Source organism: Suricata suricatta, chromosome 17 (genome assembly GCF_006229205.1).
Source record: "Suricata suricatta isolate VVHF042 chromosome 17, meerkat_22Aug2017_6uvM2_HiC, whole genome shotgun sequence".
Classification (NCBI taxonomy): Eukaryota; Metazoa; Chordata; class Mammalia; order Carnivora; family Herpestidae; genus Suricata; species Suricata suricatta.
The window spans coordinates 47941413-47957888 of NC_043716.1; the positions used below are offsets into that span (position 1 = coordinate 47941413).

At 38.6% G+C, this 16476-nt stretch overlaps 1 protein-coding gene across 2 annotated transcripts in view; it reads right to left on the minus strand.

Moving 5' to 3' along the window:
- Positions 1-1939: 1939 nt before the first annotated feature.
- The window catches only part of ABCA5 (ATP binding cassette subfamily A member 5), a 64415-nt gene continuing 49878 nt past the window's right edge, over positions 1940-16476 (minus strand). For both annotated transcript variants that reach the window (XM_029928263.1, XM_029928261.1), the window contains exons 24-39: positions 15925-16095; positions 14614-14727; positions 14093-14227; positions 12334-12408; positions 11253-11344; positions 9064-9190; positions 8662-8779; positions 8474-8565; positions 7534-7709; positions 6662-6737; positions 6443-6537; positions 5571-5690; positions 4324-4473; positions 3851-3930; positions 2737-2792; positions 1940-2242 (exon numbers count right to left, since the gene is read on the minus strand). In XM_029928263.1, the coding sequence (XP_029784123.1) occupies positions 2135-2242; positions 2737-2792; positions 3851-3930; positions 4324-4473; positions 5571-5690; positions 6443-6537; positions 6662-6737; positions 7534-7709; positions 8474-8565; positions 8662-8779; positions 9064-9190; positions 11253-11344; positions 12334-12408; positions 14093-14227; positions 14614-14727; positions 15925-16095 (1785 nt within the window). In that variant the 3' untranslated portion in view covers positions 1940-2134. The remainder of the gene's footprint in view (positions 2243-2736; positions 2793-3850; positions 3931-4323; positions 4474-5570; positions 5691-6442; positions 6538-6661; positions 6738-7533; positions 7710-8473; positions 8566-8661; positions 8780-9063; positions 9191-11252; positions 11345-12333; positions 12409-14092; positions 14228-14613; positions 14728-15924; positions 16096-16476) is intronic.

The window sequence follows — 16476 nt, forward strand, 5'->3', positions numbered from 1 at the left end:
CAGCTTTCATTTCCCATCAGCCGCACACTCGCAGGTGCGAAGCAGAGGACAAATCGTGTGCAGAAGGAGCTGATGCTCTCTGCTGGCCCTGGTCCTCAAAATCACACACTTTCCTCAGTAGGGTCAGCTTCTAAGAAGCTGCCTTTTCGGTGACCATCCTAGCAAACTGTCGACTGTTCTGATTCTTATACGGGGTTTAAGTTCTCCGGGCAACACAGAACTACAAAAACATACCCCCCAAAAAAGAAGACCCTGGGTATTTACATGAACACTAGATACTGAACGGTGTCTCCTTAAACTCGGCACCACTTAGCAACAACTTGCCTAGAAAATGCAATGTGCTATTAGTTATCCAGAAAAATAAAGATTTTCTTCCAAATGTGTCTTGAGTTGTATTCATCATGCAGGACTAAGGTTCAGTAAAAGTTACAACTTTTACTAAAGATGTAAACGTGAGATCCTCAGGTGAAGAATCTAAAAGCTTTGGATCAGGAGGCAAGTGGCGGTCAGTTGGTGACAGGACATTAAAAGCCAGTGCCGACTAAATCTTACACAGAGAGAGAACGTAGCTGTGGGCTGTAAAACCCAAGCAGAGCCAGCTCTTCTGGGTCAGTGACAAGACCTCAGAGAGAGCTGGCAAAGTAGGCATCTTTAGGAGTGTGCACGGCCAAGACAGTGGGGGAGGATCAGTCATGTACCGTGTGCTGGGAGAGGACCGCTACGTTAAATCAGCTGCTTGAGCCTAAAACCACAGAGGTCTTATTACACAGTAGTGTTAAAAGCTCATTAAGTTTACCTGCGTACATAATTAATATTATTTCATTAAAGGATCTGGCTACTTACAGTAACTCAGTACCAAATTCCTCTGTTGTGGCTGCTGATTTTTAAGACTCTCTATAATGCAATAATCACACTCCCAATATACTATTTTTAAGTTAATACTTTCATTCATCTGGTTGAAACAGAGTATCAGCTAGTATTATTTGTACTGTATTATACCTAAAGTCCACACATGAGTTCTACAAGGAAGTACTTCCAAGATTACATCAACCATAACCTTACTTCAACTCTGATAAAGTGAAATTCTGGTTTCTCATTAAAGTAAATTAGGTATAGTTTGCTTTTAATCCTTAACTTAATCCCCAAAAGTTTATTTATCTCCCACCAAAGTGGGAGAATTTGAGGGGAGTTACTAAGTCACTTTACACAGATACAGGTGAAACTCTATAAAGGATTCAAATAAAGTTAACCAACAAAAATGATTACTCAATAAATTATTTTATTCTATAATAAAATAAAATGTGCCCTTTGGGAGAAAGCTGCACCAAAAAATTTACATATGCCATGAGGGGTACAGGAGAAGGTATGGCTGATTCTTCCAACTCTCTAGATGATGTCATTCTAACTGCAATCAGTCTATTACATAGTAAGATTCTAGACACAGTCTTCTTTAATTGTAATGGAAACCCCTGTGAATTTTATTGTAAGCATTCAAATACCTAAATTCCTATGGCCAACATCACCTAATAGAACAAGGGTCTCATTTCGGTCACATGATGGATGAGTGCCACCTAGTGGATGGCACTTCTTGCAAACCCCTATGTGCATGAGATTGCCTAATGTTTAACTTCCTGGGATGCCAACTTCCACTCAAAGTTTCTTTGGAAATTAAAAAGGAGAAGCAAGAAACTTCTCCTTTATATCTATTTTTTAATATATTATTTATATATTAGTTTTTTATTTAAACTCGAATATTATATACTTACAGAACAAGACAGTATAAATTTAAAAATAAAGATAACTATTAAAAATAAAATTATCCTATCACTCTTCCTGTAAATCAAAAATTTAGAAGCACTGTTTTTTGAAAGGTAAAAAAGTAAATATTCAACCTCACATACAGACTGCAGTTCAATAGACTTCATGTACAGACATGCAGTTACAATAATTTACACACGGGTTTTATTTGACGAAGTGCAAAGGACACAACCACAGCATTTCAATAGAGGAACTCCGGAAAATCTCAAGGGCTCTCATGGTTCTTCGGTTACCATTCAATAATACACCCTTAAACCAAAGTTAGAAATAAAGTAAAAAAGAAATAAATGCAGTGTGCAGACAGAACAACACATATTCAAAATACTACTCTGTCTTCCTGTGTTCTTTCCCACCAAAGTGTGCTGTTTAAAGTTCCACAACTATTATCTTCTTCCTCTTGTTCTTTAGTGAGTTCTACAAAAACCTAAATGAAAGTAAATAAATGAATATGACATTCTGTATCACAATCATTTCAACGATTTTTAATTAAATCATAAGTATAAGACTATATCCAAACACATTAACCATTCAAGATCAAGAGATATATTGGTATTTTACTCAAACAGCATTACCTCCATTAATCACCTACAAAGGTGAATGATAGGAGGACTAATAGTTTTTTTATTAATTTATGGAAATAGCACTGTCATAAAAAACAATTTATAAATATTTAAGCAATGTAACTTCAGATATATGAAATACCATCAACAACGCCCAGTTTCTTTACTAAAGAAAAAATACTGAGCTATTCAAAATAAGAAGATGAAGAGCCTAAAGTTTTTAGAAATTATACAGTTTAGGTCTATTGTATAATTTTGTCTCTGGTTCACACACACCCTCCCCCTCTCCAATATAAACAGTTAGATATTAGACACTTTCTTCTATAAAAGAACTTTTAAAAATTTAACTTTATAGTACCTGTTCCAGTGTTGCTTGAGAAAAACTATATTCTTCAATGGCAAAAGTATGTTTAGCTATTAAAATATGAAAACAATATTTTACTTATTAACATTTTTAAAGAATAAAAATGGCAGTTACTGCTAAGTGCTTAACAACCTGTTTAAAGAAAAATTTTTTCCTGCAATCCCCTCATTTAAATTTGAAGCTGCCAAAATATGTCCCTCTTCTCTCTCTCAGTTCCCTCGTCGCCCTCAGGCCCACGGGGAGCGTGCAGCCCGAAGCCCCACACCTGCAATGTTACCTGTCCCCTCGCCTTTTCCCAGCGTCTCCTGTCCCCCGCCGCTCTTCGTCCTTGCTCTGCCTTTCCTCGTGACTCCTCTGGCTCCTGCTCTCTATCTTCCCTTCCCCAATTTCCATTACAGCCTGCTCCGAACTTCTTGAACCAGATTCTGGTCATTGTTCCTATGTCCATATTCTTTTTAAGATTTATTTCAGAACCTTCTGCAATCTAATCTAATACCAAATCCTCTGGTTCTCTATTCGTTCCTATAGTGGAATTCTCCCCAAACAATATATAGGTTGTTTCACAATTTGTAAGTTCCATAGCCTGCACACAAATACCCACCCCATCCAGGAGCTTAGCTCTCTCCACTTGCTACCAGGAGAGCTTTTTCCTACCAACCATTTATTTTTTTAAATGCCAAGTTTCAGCAAGCTTCTTTAAAGCTGTGAAGACTGTCCACATTCGTACACTATGAACTTTCCTCTCCTCTCTCCTGCTGCCGCTGGAGGCTTGCTACCACTGCTCGTTCTAAGGGCTGATACAACGTGGGGATCCAGTAAACTCAGTGTTCCCACTTCTAGAATGAACCACAAAGTGCTAATTAAGCTAAATTTTCTCACAGATGCAATGAGAAGACCTGTAGTGATGTCTACTAAGATAGCAAAAGATTTACACTACAATCCAGCTGATGTACCAAACCTCCACAATGTATTTACCTGTATCTTAGATTAGCAAAAGGTTATCTTTTTATTTCCAATAGCTTCTACAATAAGCAGTCCCAATTTCCAAACTGTTGAAGTAAAATTCTTTTACAATTTGATCTACCTTGCAATGTTTTTCAACTCTTACCTTCTTCCAGCTTAGAAAAAGATTGTGCAAGGGATGGGACATCTTCCTTAGGAATCTTATAAGCCAAAATAGAAGAAAAGCTGAAAACACATAAAATATAGAAAAACTTAACAAACACTACTAATATGTTCTAAAGTTAAAGTTTAAGCTCTTTAAAGTTCAAAATCAAACTCCAATGACTTATTTTGATTTTTAGATAAAAATTGCTTTAAATCTTAAAATATTTCTATGCAAAACAACTCTTTTAGTACTACTGATATGAGAACTTTAAAAAGCTTAACTATTATTGAAAATGACAAGACCTAATACTAAGTTAGATATAAAACTGCAGTTATCAGACTGTATTAATTTGCTACTGGTGATAATAACAGACTTTTTTTTCTAATCCTTAATACAATAGCCAAGTTTTATATTTATTTATTGCTCTCTCAAAAATATAAATAAGTAAGTAACTAAATTTTTTAAATCTTTACCTCTCCTGGCGGACTGCATTTGGGAAAATATACTGAATTTCTCTTTGAAGGCGGTCTACTTCTAGGTTTTCTATCCAGTCCTTTAACTTAATTTCCAAAAAGTAGCCTTTTCCAAATTTACTCTTCAGATGCTGGACGGTCCCAATACACCTACAGTGAATTTTTTTTTAAAAGTCAGATATAAAAGGACTTGACAGTTTCAAAGAACGATTTCTCACTTAAAGGATGATTTAACTAAACGGCTATAACGGAACACTTCTAGATTCACAGAGAAGCTGCATATATAACACAGACACTCTCCAGACACCCCTCACGCAGTTTCAATTTCCCTAATGTTATGATCTTACATTATCATGGCACATTTGTCAAGATTCAGAAACCAATATTGGTTAATATTACCATTAACTTTATATTTGGTGTTATTTGGATTTCCACCAGTTTTAATGTTCTTTTTCTGTTCTAGGATCTATCCAGGATACACACTGCACTGAATTATTATGTCTCCTTGGTCCCCACTGGTCTGTGACAGTTTCTTAATCTTTCCTTCTCTTTCACCTTTGACAGTTTTGAAAAGTGGTCAAGTGTTTTGGCCAAGGTTTTGGCCTCTCAGTTGGAAACAGTCTGATATTTTTCTCAGAATTAGACGGAGGTTATGGGTTTTTGGAGAAAATGCCACAGAGCAGAAGCACCTTTGCCAGCACATCACATCAGGGGCACGCGGTACCCATGCGCCACCGCCCTGAGGAGTTACCACAGTCCCCTCTCCACACATGAGAAGAGCCTGCTTAAGCCACGCTGCTCCTGGAAGCGGGGAGACTGCGCTTCCCCGAGGGGGCAGGATTCCAGATCCTGTTCAGAATCTTCCTGTAAGGAAAATCCGCTCCCCTCCCACATTAATTTATTTATTCACCCATTTATTTCCTGGAGTATCAATGTGAATTATAAGTGTATTTCTTTTATACTTTGGGTTATAACCCAATACAATGCCTGGCAATTTTTTAAAATAACAGATACCAAGCATAAAATACAACATTCCAAGTTGTTGAATCATTAAACCAATTACAAACACAAAGTAGCCATTTTCTGGAAAGAAACCAACACATTTTCAAGTAATTCTAACAGAAAGCTGAGTCAAAAACTCAAATAAGGACACTTTTTTTTAAGCATTTACATCTATTATTTTAAGTTTTTGAAATGACTGTTCAAAATCTACACCCCACCCAATGGCAGGCCCTTCAGACTTTTACCTTAACTGCCCAGACACCATGATGGCCACTCGGTCACAGACAGCCTCTGCCTCTTCCATATAGTGGGTGGTCAGGATAGCAGCCCGCTTTTTGTTTCTAAATGCAGTTCGAATTGCGCGCCTATAAAACATCGGTAAAATAAACAGAGGAAAGCATCTGAATATAATGAAAATCCAACTCTCTGGTTAATTAGGTTAACTAAAACTGATCAAATATTTGTTGCTGTAGTTAATAAATACTGCCCAACTATGATTATTCTTATTTTCCTTTGTTTTTGAGAGCTTATCAAATAAACAGAAATTCTGTGATTTCAAATATTTCTCTGCATTAACAAATAAATTATAAAATTTGATGCTTTTTCGTGTTTTAACAAAAACTGCCACAGAATCACAGGGAAAACTTAGTATGTATCTACACCAAACCTCACATTTTACAGACATGGAAATCTAGGCTCAAAAAGTTGGCCAACTAATTAATTAGCACCATGAATTCCTAAGAGTTCCAACATAAATTCAAGCCAATGTTATTATGAGAAGTGTAATTTATATGTTAAATGACTAGGAAAAAAATCTTTTAAAAGCTAGTCAGACAGCAGTACTCTTTCCTTGAATAATTACCCCTATATTCATTTTTGTTCTGACATAAGTATTACTAATATTTCATGAAAGTATAAAGTATGATAAAGTTTAAAAGTTCATGGGAATCTCTAGAAATCAAAATATTCAATTGTTAATTATCATTTTGTGATCTGCATAGGATTTTAACTCAGTATGTGTATGTAACTGGTACAAAATATTCGTTACAATAAAGTATTCTTTTACTCTAAAGTAGGATACAGTGTAAGGCGCCCTGAGTGTCCATGTCATACTCACCACATGTGCTGTTTGGCTTTGGGATCCATACCCGTGGAAGGTTCATCTAGCAGAGTAACGGGAGGGTTCCCCAGCATACTCAGGGCAAAACACAACTAGACAGAAAGGAAAGAGGGGGAGAGGGCTAATACGGCTCCACATAAGACCTTTTATCAAGATAGTATCAGGCTCTAAATTGACCAATAAAACATACACACAGCTGCTGTTCAATAAAAGTACCTTTCGCTTGATTCCTGCAGGTAGTTTCTTTATAGTTTTCTGGAGATGTTCTTTTAAGTCGAGTGCATTTGTTATCCTGCAAAACAGGTGATACAGAACGAGTGTATTATTGTCCACTGCTTGTGGTCATTTAGTCTTTTCTCTAGAACCCTCAGTTGAATGGGCACCTGAGTGTCTCAGTTGGTTAGAGCATCTGGCTCTGGTTCAGGTGATGATCTCACAGTTGGTGGGATTCAAGCCCCACATCCAGCTCTGCTTGGGATTCGTTCTCGCCCTCTCTCTCTGCCCCTCCCCCACTCAGGTGCATGTGTGTGCACATACCCGTGTTCTCTCTCAAAAACAGATACACATAAAAAAAAGAATACTCAGTTGAAGCTTACTATATAATTAGACCTCCAATTTAATTTTAAACAAATTACTATCTTGACAAAAAGGTTCACTTTAAAATAGGTTTTGGGAAATCTGGGCGGCTCAGTTGGTTAAACATCTCACTTGGGCTCAGGTAACAATCTCACAGTTGGTGAATTCAAGCCCCACATCCGGCTCTCTTCTCTCGGCACAGAACCCGCTCTGGATCCTCTGTCCCTCTCTCTGCCCTCCCCAATTTGTGCACCAATATGCTTTCTCTCAAACATTAAAAAATTTTTTAATTGAAATAAGTTTCATGACATTTATAGGCACATTAATTCTGTAATGAGAAATAGAAAAATTACCTTTTTATTTTCATAACTATCATAATTCTATAAGGAATATATGAAAAAGTAATGACCATTTTCTATGAAAAAGTATGATCCACAAAAATGCCTTTAAAAATTATTTTAAAATGCGAACTGCACACCCTTTCCTGGGTAGTAAAAAAGTTCTAATTTTACCGATTTATAACTTCTTTCACGTCACTCGCCCTCATTCCTTTTACAGCTCCGTAAATTTCAAAATGCTCCTGCAATGTAATGTCTGGCCACAGTGGGTTCATCTGAGGGCAGTATCCCATATACTTAATGGAATCAACATCTTCATTTGGGTCTGAAGAATAATCTCTTAGGAATACCTACAGAAAAACAAACCAATTTTAAATAACTTTTTGCTTAATTTACATTGTGAAGGAATTGGTTAAGGGAAATAATTCAAACTCCTTCCTAGAACCAGGGTAATCGTAAGTCAAATTTTTATTCCTTTTGATGAAGAAAGGACATACATACCTAAGTCAGAGTTGAGCGACACGGCCCAATGGGGCGACTAGGAATCCAGGTTGATTGAAAAGGCAAACTCCAATTTGAACCAGGATGATCAATGGACGACCTCACTGGAAGGTGATATTTGAGCCATGGACGTAAGCAAATATAATTGTCTGGATTTCTACTGGGTAAGGAATACCCAATATAAGGAAAAAGCCAAAGAAAAGAGTATGCCTGGCGTTTTCCAGGAATTCAATGGGCCAGAGGAGCAGAACCCAGGGAGCAGCGTTGTGGTTTCCACAGGTGGTGACAGGCCACCACCAAAGGCTAACTGATGGTGGGGTCAACATTAGCACCTATATCTCCTGAAGTTAATAAGAATGCCTTCCACTAAATTGGTGGAAAAATCCCCCAAGCATGTAATAATTCTAAAAGCAGAAATAATGTCTATGTGTGCATCTGCACGTGTGAAAATTTTACTGGGCACATTACTGTCAAAGATAACCAAAAGTATCATAATTTGACCAAGCTACACTAAAAATTACTACTAAAAACATTAAATCCTAATCTGTCATTAAGAAACGTACTTTAATGAAAAATGTAAGTCACAGCATCTCCCACCTCTCACATACCGTACCTGGCCTGAAGTTGGTTCAATATCGCCAACCAGAATATTGATAACTGTGCTCTTGCCTGCACCATTTGGACCCAGTAGCCCCAAGATCTCTCCTAAAGAAATTGAAAGAAAAATCATCATATGTAAATCAAGCTAAAAATCGAAATTACTCTTCTGGAAAAATTATTTAAGAAAAAACAAATACCAGCCTTTTTTCACACAGAAAGAGACATATTTAGTTGCAACTTTCTTTACTTTTCTTGTAAGAAGAAAATCTTTCTTGTCATCATATTCTTTATGTAAATTGCTGACCATAATGGCTGGTTTCTAATAAGGGAAATAGGATTTAAAAGGAGAATAATAAATCAGATACCTACAATTCATATCCACGTATCATAAGAACTATAGTTGCTAATAAAGGGTATTATATAAATAAATACCCATTTATGACTAAAATACAAACTTATTCAAAAGTAAGTAAACAAAAAATTTTTTTTCAAAGCAAAGACTTTTTCATATTGATTCTATGAAAAGTATTTTTCAGGTTAATTCCCATACATGAGGAACTGATCACTAAACATTTAAAAAGACTTAGCGAAAAGACTAATTACCTCCTCACAACACTGACAACTCATTAGCTCTTTGACCTTTAGTCTTTCGGCTTTGACATCTTCATCTTCATCCTCATTGCTTGGTGGTTCTGGATACTTCCTATTTTTGGATTTTTTGGAAAGGGTCCTAAATACACAGACAGTAGATTTTCAAGTAATTAAAATAGTAAGAAACTCAAGCACTACATGGAGAAAAGACTGAAAAAATACACCAACAGGAGATCTGCGGTTATCTCTGAAAGGTGGAGTTACAGAACTATTTTCACTCACTGATACCATCTGGATGACGTCATCTAAATTCATTCATTTCTTCAACAATATTACTTATGATCAGTAGGTGTCCGGTACTATTTCGTACAAAGATAAAGAAACTAAAAAAAAATGTATGTACCCATCCCTCAAAGATTTTACAGCCTGGGTGTAAATGACATTACCCAGGCAGAGCAGATGAGGAGGGCTGGATTCAGAACTCACAGAAATATTATAAAGGTAGGCAGATAAAAAGTTCTTCCGAGGAAATTTTGAAAAGAAAGAGAGGTACAGAGGTAAAGACAAGGTGACATTACGCAAAACAGAGGGACAAGAGAAAAGCATGAGGAGGAGGAAGTCAGTCATACTAAAGCAGCAGGTCCTTGCTGAACAAGTGGAGGCTGCTTGATGACTGATACACAGAGAAGTCAAGAGTTACCTAACTGAAAACAGAATCAGCGAAGAAGCAAGCACAGAACCACATTACAGGAGGTTAAGGAGTGAACGGGAGGTGAGGACCTGGAGGTAGAAGTTTCTTGGCTAGGAAGGTTAAGAGATAAGGGACAAGAGCTAGAGAGATCCATTTAAATCCAGGGATTTAAAGGAGATCTGTGAGTTCTGATTTCTATGACTTTGTTTTATAGGAGAAAGATGACTGATACCCTCCCCCACAAAAAATACCCAGCTAGATCCAAAAGGTAAAGACACAGAAAGAGAAAATAAAATGGACAGAGCAACATCCTTAAGTAGATACGATAAAGAGGTGAAAATTCAACAGGAGAGGTACCTCTCTCTCTCTGGGACTAGGAAAAGGCAAAAAAATGATGTAAATGATGTAATGATTATAATTTATAATCAAGTGCTCCTGTATTCAGAGGCGGCAAGATCATCTACTGAGAAGCAGAAAATGACGTGAGAAAAACTGGGGAATTTGAGGACTACAAAGAAGGTTGGGACAACTGGCAAGAGACAGGAAGAAAGTGGGGTAACTCGTGTTAAAGCGGAGCGCACAAGGGAGAAACGTGGGATCAGCAAGCCGCACTTTTCTGCCAGTTTTCTCCAGCCTACCATTAGACTTACCAACTTAGGGTTTTCGTGGACAGGCGTGAGAGATACGGAAGTGGAATGCAGGGTGCTGAAAGAAGGTGAGAGCGGCGGATCATGTGAGTGACGCTGAACAGAGGAACGGTGAGCACGGCGATTAGTGGAAACATATGGGGGGCAGAAAAAATTCAGGGGAAGAAACCACAGCAGAGAAGTCCAGTAAGGCTAACAAACCGAAGAGGTGGGAGGATGAAGTGCTACTGGAAGCACCGGACACAGATGCAGTGACCGCAGGGCTCCGACCCAAATCCACACAGGACACGCAACCAACACAAAGTCATGAGCGTGGAGAAAATCAGAAACTGAGGATGTTAGAAAGGCTATCCCTGCGGACGCTGATTCTCCCCCAAGACGACAGCAGGAGTAAGAACAAGGAGAAAGAAGAGCCAGATGCCAGTCCTCAGTGGATGTGGGCGGCGCCCACGCCCGGGGGTTAAGAGCAGCATTCCACAGTTTCGGCAACAACTCAAATGTCCATCAACTGAGGAACAGAGAAGTGCGCTTCTTCTATACAGTGTAATATTACTAAGAAAAGCAAACAACCTAAGAAGTACTGCTACGCCCTACAACTTGGATAAACCTTCAAAACATTGTGGTAGGAGTATATAGACAAAAAGACTACACCGTACAATTCCATTCATATGAGTGTTCAGAAATGGCAAATCTACAGCAACTAGATTAGTGGATGGTGGATATACACAGCTAGGCGGCATGTGGGAAAGGGGCCAGTAAGGACTACAAGGTTTTTTAGGGGGAGTGAAGGAAATTATCTAAAACCAGATTATACAGTATGTAAATACACTAAAAAACATTAAAACTTAAAAAAAATTACTGACCTGAAGAAGGGATCCTTTCTTATCGACCTGCCTCCGTATTTTCTCTCATAGTACTGTAACAGGAAAATCCACAGTACACACTGCAGGTAAGGCTGGAAGGGGAGCACATAACAGCTCGGGACTGAATCTTTCTATTTCCGTAGATCAACACAACAAAGGCCACGCACATCAAGTTCCTTACCATCCCCACAATAATTAATCACTATGTTCTTCACATGTCATAGGAGTTAAGAATAAATTTGGGGGCGCCTGGGTGGCTCAGTCGGTTAAGCCTCCGGCTTCGGCTCAGGTCAGATCTCACGTTCGTGGGTTCGAGCCCCGCGTAGGGCTCTGTGCTGACAGCTAGCTCAGAGCCTGGAGCTTGCTTCCGATTCTGTATCTCCCTCTCTCTCTGACCCTCCCCCTTTCATGCTCTGCCTCTCTCTGTATCAAAAATAAATAAGAAACATTTAAAAAAATTTAAAAAAAAAGAATAAATTTGAAGATTTTAAGGTAGATTTTTAGTAAAATAATCCTTCACATATTTTTCTGCCTCTGTAAAGTTCACTGGTTGTCAGCTTCATAAAATATAATCAAAGGAAAAGAAGCTGGTTTTGTTTCTGAAGAAGCCAGACTTATAACTAAACAGATCTAATAATATGAAAAGAGCCAAGTATATTAAAATGGACACTTTCAAGGGAGACTGGGTGGTTCAGTCAGTTAAGTGTCTGATTTTGGCTCAGGTCATGGTCTCGTGGTCCGTGGGTTCGAGCCCCATGTCAGGCTCTGTGCTAACAGCTCAGAGCCTGGAGCCTGCTTCAGGTTCTGTGTTTCCCTCTCTCTCTTTGCCCCTCTCCTCTCTCTCTCTCTCTCTCTCTCTCTCTCTCTCTCCCCCTCTCTCTCTTTCAAAAATAAATAAACATTAAAAAAATTAAAACAGATAAATTCAGTAAACCTATTATCAATAAAATGTACACTGACTACCATTAACACAGTTGACTCTCTGATGTGCCTTCATTGTTATGAAAAAGACAGTTAAAAACATACAACCAAACTGCTCTTAAGGTAATGTGCTAACACCAACATTTTTGTTCTTTCTTACCGATATAACAGCCACCAAAAGTCTATCCCATGGGTTATACGTGTTCTCATTTTTTCGAATATTCTTCCAAGAAATCTAAGACAAAAAGTTTTGGAGACTGTTATGCTGCTGTGATAAGAAGATATAATACTGGTTTTTGGTCTTTGACCTGGTTGGGACAGAGCTCTTAACACCTGGGGATTTCCTGGCCTACAGAGGTGAAGGGAGCACCTTCTGTTATATAAACTAGGTCCCTTTCAACCAAAGCTGAGTCTTTGCAACCCAGGAGACTTGGAGGATGGTGCTGGTTGCCAGGGAAACCAGCCATGTGATTACAAGGTGGGAACTTTCAGACTCATCCACTTATCAAAAGGGAAGAGGGGCTTGAAGACTGATTAACTCATCGCACCTCAGTAATGAAACCTCCACAGAAATCTCCATAAACACAGAGTTTGGGGAGCTTCCAGACTGGTGAATGCATCCATGCTCTTGGAGGGCAGCAAGCTCCAAACTCCATGGGGACAAAAAGTCCAGTGCTTGGGACCCTTCTGGGTCATGCCCCCATGTCTCTTATTCGTTTGTATATTCACTATAATAAACTGCTAAGTGTAAAGAAAATGTTTCCCCAGATTCTACAAACCATTACGGCAAATTACTGAACCTGTGAAGGGGTCACAGGAACCCTGGATTCGCAGCCACATTAGACCCTGCAGATCCACTACTAGGATCTGGCCTCTGAAAAGCGGGGAGGTGGGGGGCAAGTTTGTGGGACTCAGTCCTTAACCCTAAACGCAGACCTCCAGGTGGTTAAGTGTTAAAACTGATCAATGTGGGGAAAACTGACACATCTGGTGTCAGAAGTGTTGAAATAGTTTTGTTTTAGCTACAGGATGTAGGAATACATAGATTAAAATGCATTTTGTTCAGTGACACGTATTCTCTATGCTAGCTATTAGTATTAATAGCTATGATTTCTACTTAGATTCAAATCTTCCCCATATCTCAAGAATGGGGAGCCTGAGTGACTCAGTCGGTTAAGTATCCGACTTCGGCTCAGGTCATGAGCTCACAATTTGTGGGTTCAAGCCCCACGTCAGGCTCTGTGCTGACAGCTCAGAGCCTGGAGGCTGCTTCAGATTCCGTGTCTCCCTCTCTCTCTGACCCTCCCCTGCTCACGCTCTGTCTCAAAAAAAAAAAAAAAATCTTACCCAGGCCAAAACTATTTCTATCTTAGGAGGAATTAGGAGGAATTAAACATATTAAACTGAAGCAAAAAAGAAAGTGGGTGGCTTAGTGAGTAGAATTAGTCAGCAATCATCCCTAAATCAATAATTTGTCAATTACCTTTTTTCTAATCATAACGGATTTTTTTCTACTATCCAGGTTTAGTAAAACTAATCTTGATTTTTTTTCAAAGAAAAAAAAATGAGAGACACTTTATTGTCTCTCATCCCTTTATAGCACAATACACTATCTAATCCTTGACAAACTCCCCCAAAGCAAACACTGACTGAACTCAGGTCAGACGTGGAATTTATATACATCTGTTTGGGAATCAAAGAACAGGGATGGACATCATATCCCTCTCCTTTGAGATTTTACGGCTTAAAGACGTGCTTGAGGAGATGTCACAGGAACAAACTGCTGCTTAGAAACAGGAGTCAAGTCAAGTCAATAGCAAGTAGACGGATTGTTTTGCTGTCTCCAGCACAAGAACGAAGGTCTCAAAGATCAGACAGTATTTATGCTTTTCAGTGATCAAAACACCTAGCATACCTACCTTTATGAAACAAATCAGACAACCCAGAAGTGGGTAGATTGGAATGGCCATGCAAAAGGCATAATGGAGAACAGCCGTAACTGTGTATCCCATGAAGAAGGTGATTTCGGTGACTGCAATGCAAGCCAGCGCCGTCTGAAGAGAGACAGGAGAACCCAGTGAAGAAGCGTCTGGCAGTCCTGACAGCCTCACCGGAGTGTGAGCCTCGGCATCCACCATGTCTTCAGTCCTCTGCTCACACACAGACCCGGAGAGGGTTCCGGGTGGAGGCGGCAGGACGCAGGGACCAGCTCTATGCCGCCGGGACCCTGGCCACACAGTCAGCTGCTCTCGGTACCGTCCCTTCAAGGAATGGATGGCACACAAGACAAATACACACACGAGAAGATGCTGCCGGCGCTCTAAGTCTGGACTCAGAAAATTATGGCACAGTAACATTGTGAGCATAGTCTTGAACAGTGGACAACTTTCAGATAAGTGCGATAATACAAAGAAGTGAAATAATAGAAAATATGACTTACCACAGAATAGATAAATGACCAAAACTCTTTGGTATTCAAAATTCTTTTGAAAGTGAAAGAAGTAACATAGGTAAACAGAATGACTGATGGAACATAACCGATAAGGCAAAAAACCTGCAAAACAGAAACATGTATTTTTATGTAAACATGGCTAACTACCAGTACACAGGAAATCAAACACCAGTCACATCAAATACTAAGGGATGATTATTCTTCACATTTTATTCTCAACAAGTCACTCCAAAAACTGAAACTGTGGTTAAACCTGAGGAATGACCATGCACTTTTCTCCTAAATCAGTAAACTCGTACTTTTAACTCATTGTAACACAACCCTGAATAAATAATTTACACTGAACACTATTTGTAGTTCTTTTCTATGCCAAGCAATATGCTACCTCTAATCATTTTATTATAAAAACAAGTATAATAGCTGGTTAGTATTTTATCCTTCCCAGTCCACGACGAGCTACCATTTCAATACACAGACTCCAATGCACTTTGTGAATATTTAAAAAAAAAAGCAACTTATAACTCATAAAATCGTATGTAAAGTCACTATTGTCACTCTGGCAATATTGATAAATTTACTTTCAGCAACCCCAACCTTCTATTTCCCTTTTTCCTAATAAAAATCACTCAAACAAAAGGGTCTAGCATCAGTTGTGAACATGTGAACATGAATGCAAGCTATATTCTTCCTTAGTATTTTAAACTGCATTAAAAAAATTTTTTTTTTTTAAGACAGAGAGAGAGAGACAGCATGATTCCAGGAGGGGCAGAGAAAGAGAGGGAGAGTGAATCTGAAGCAGGCTCCAGGTTCTGAGCTATGAGCACAGAGCCCAACACAGGGCAAGAATCCATGAACCACAATATTATGACCTGAGCCGAAGTTGAACATTCAACCGACTGAGCCACCCACGTGCCCCTAAGCTGTATTTTCAACCGTGGAATAAAAGAGCGTCTCTGTGAAATTATTTTCAGGCATAGACACAAGGAGGACATTTGAAAGGGGGACCGTTTAATTATCCCTGATTACACACTCGTAGGGAGTCCACAGAAAAGATCACCTTGGTTTCAAGGAATTATTTTATAATGACAGTAAGTCATGGTTTTCAAAAATCACTTACAGTCATAGAAGCTGCATCATCAGTATCATGTACAATAATTAAAACAGATACTATTTTCTATAAAAAAAATCCAAATTACTCAACCAACTACCTGTCATGCTTATAAAGACAGGTTTTTTAAAATAACATTTCATTTATAAACATTTCACTTAAAAGCATGAGTATAACTGCTATTAACTTACCACAGAAAGGAACTTCATAGCATAAAAGTATAATCCATAATGAAATGCAAATAAACTTCCTAGCATCAAAATAAGAACCAGAAAAAATATGGGGAGATCAACAATAGCTTGTCCAATCCAGTACGCAGACGGCAAGAGCCCTGAAAGTTTGAGCTGAGTATAAGCTTTGATCTACAAAAATAAAAAAGAGGGGAAATGGGAAACTGATTATAAACATTTTACAAACAGAAAACTCCAGCAAGCTATTGTAGAAGTCTTAATTTTATATCAGCAAAACAAAACCGGTCACGTTCCAGGTGTCTAGGTAATAAAGGACCTCCTACAACTAAATACAAATTCCTTTAGAAAAGGCTTTAATTTCTTGATTCCCTTGCCTCTGGGGATGTGGCGGGGAAGAAATTGCTACGATTGAGGTCTAGGAGGCTATTTCCTGCTTTTTTCTCAAGGGTTTTTATGGTTTCCTGTCTCACATTCAGATCCTTTATCCATTTTCAATTTATTTTTGTGAATGGTGTCAGAAAGTGGTCTAATTTCATTTTTCTACATGTTGCT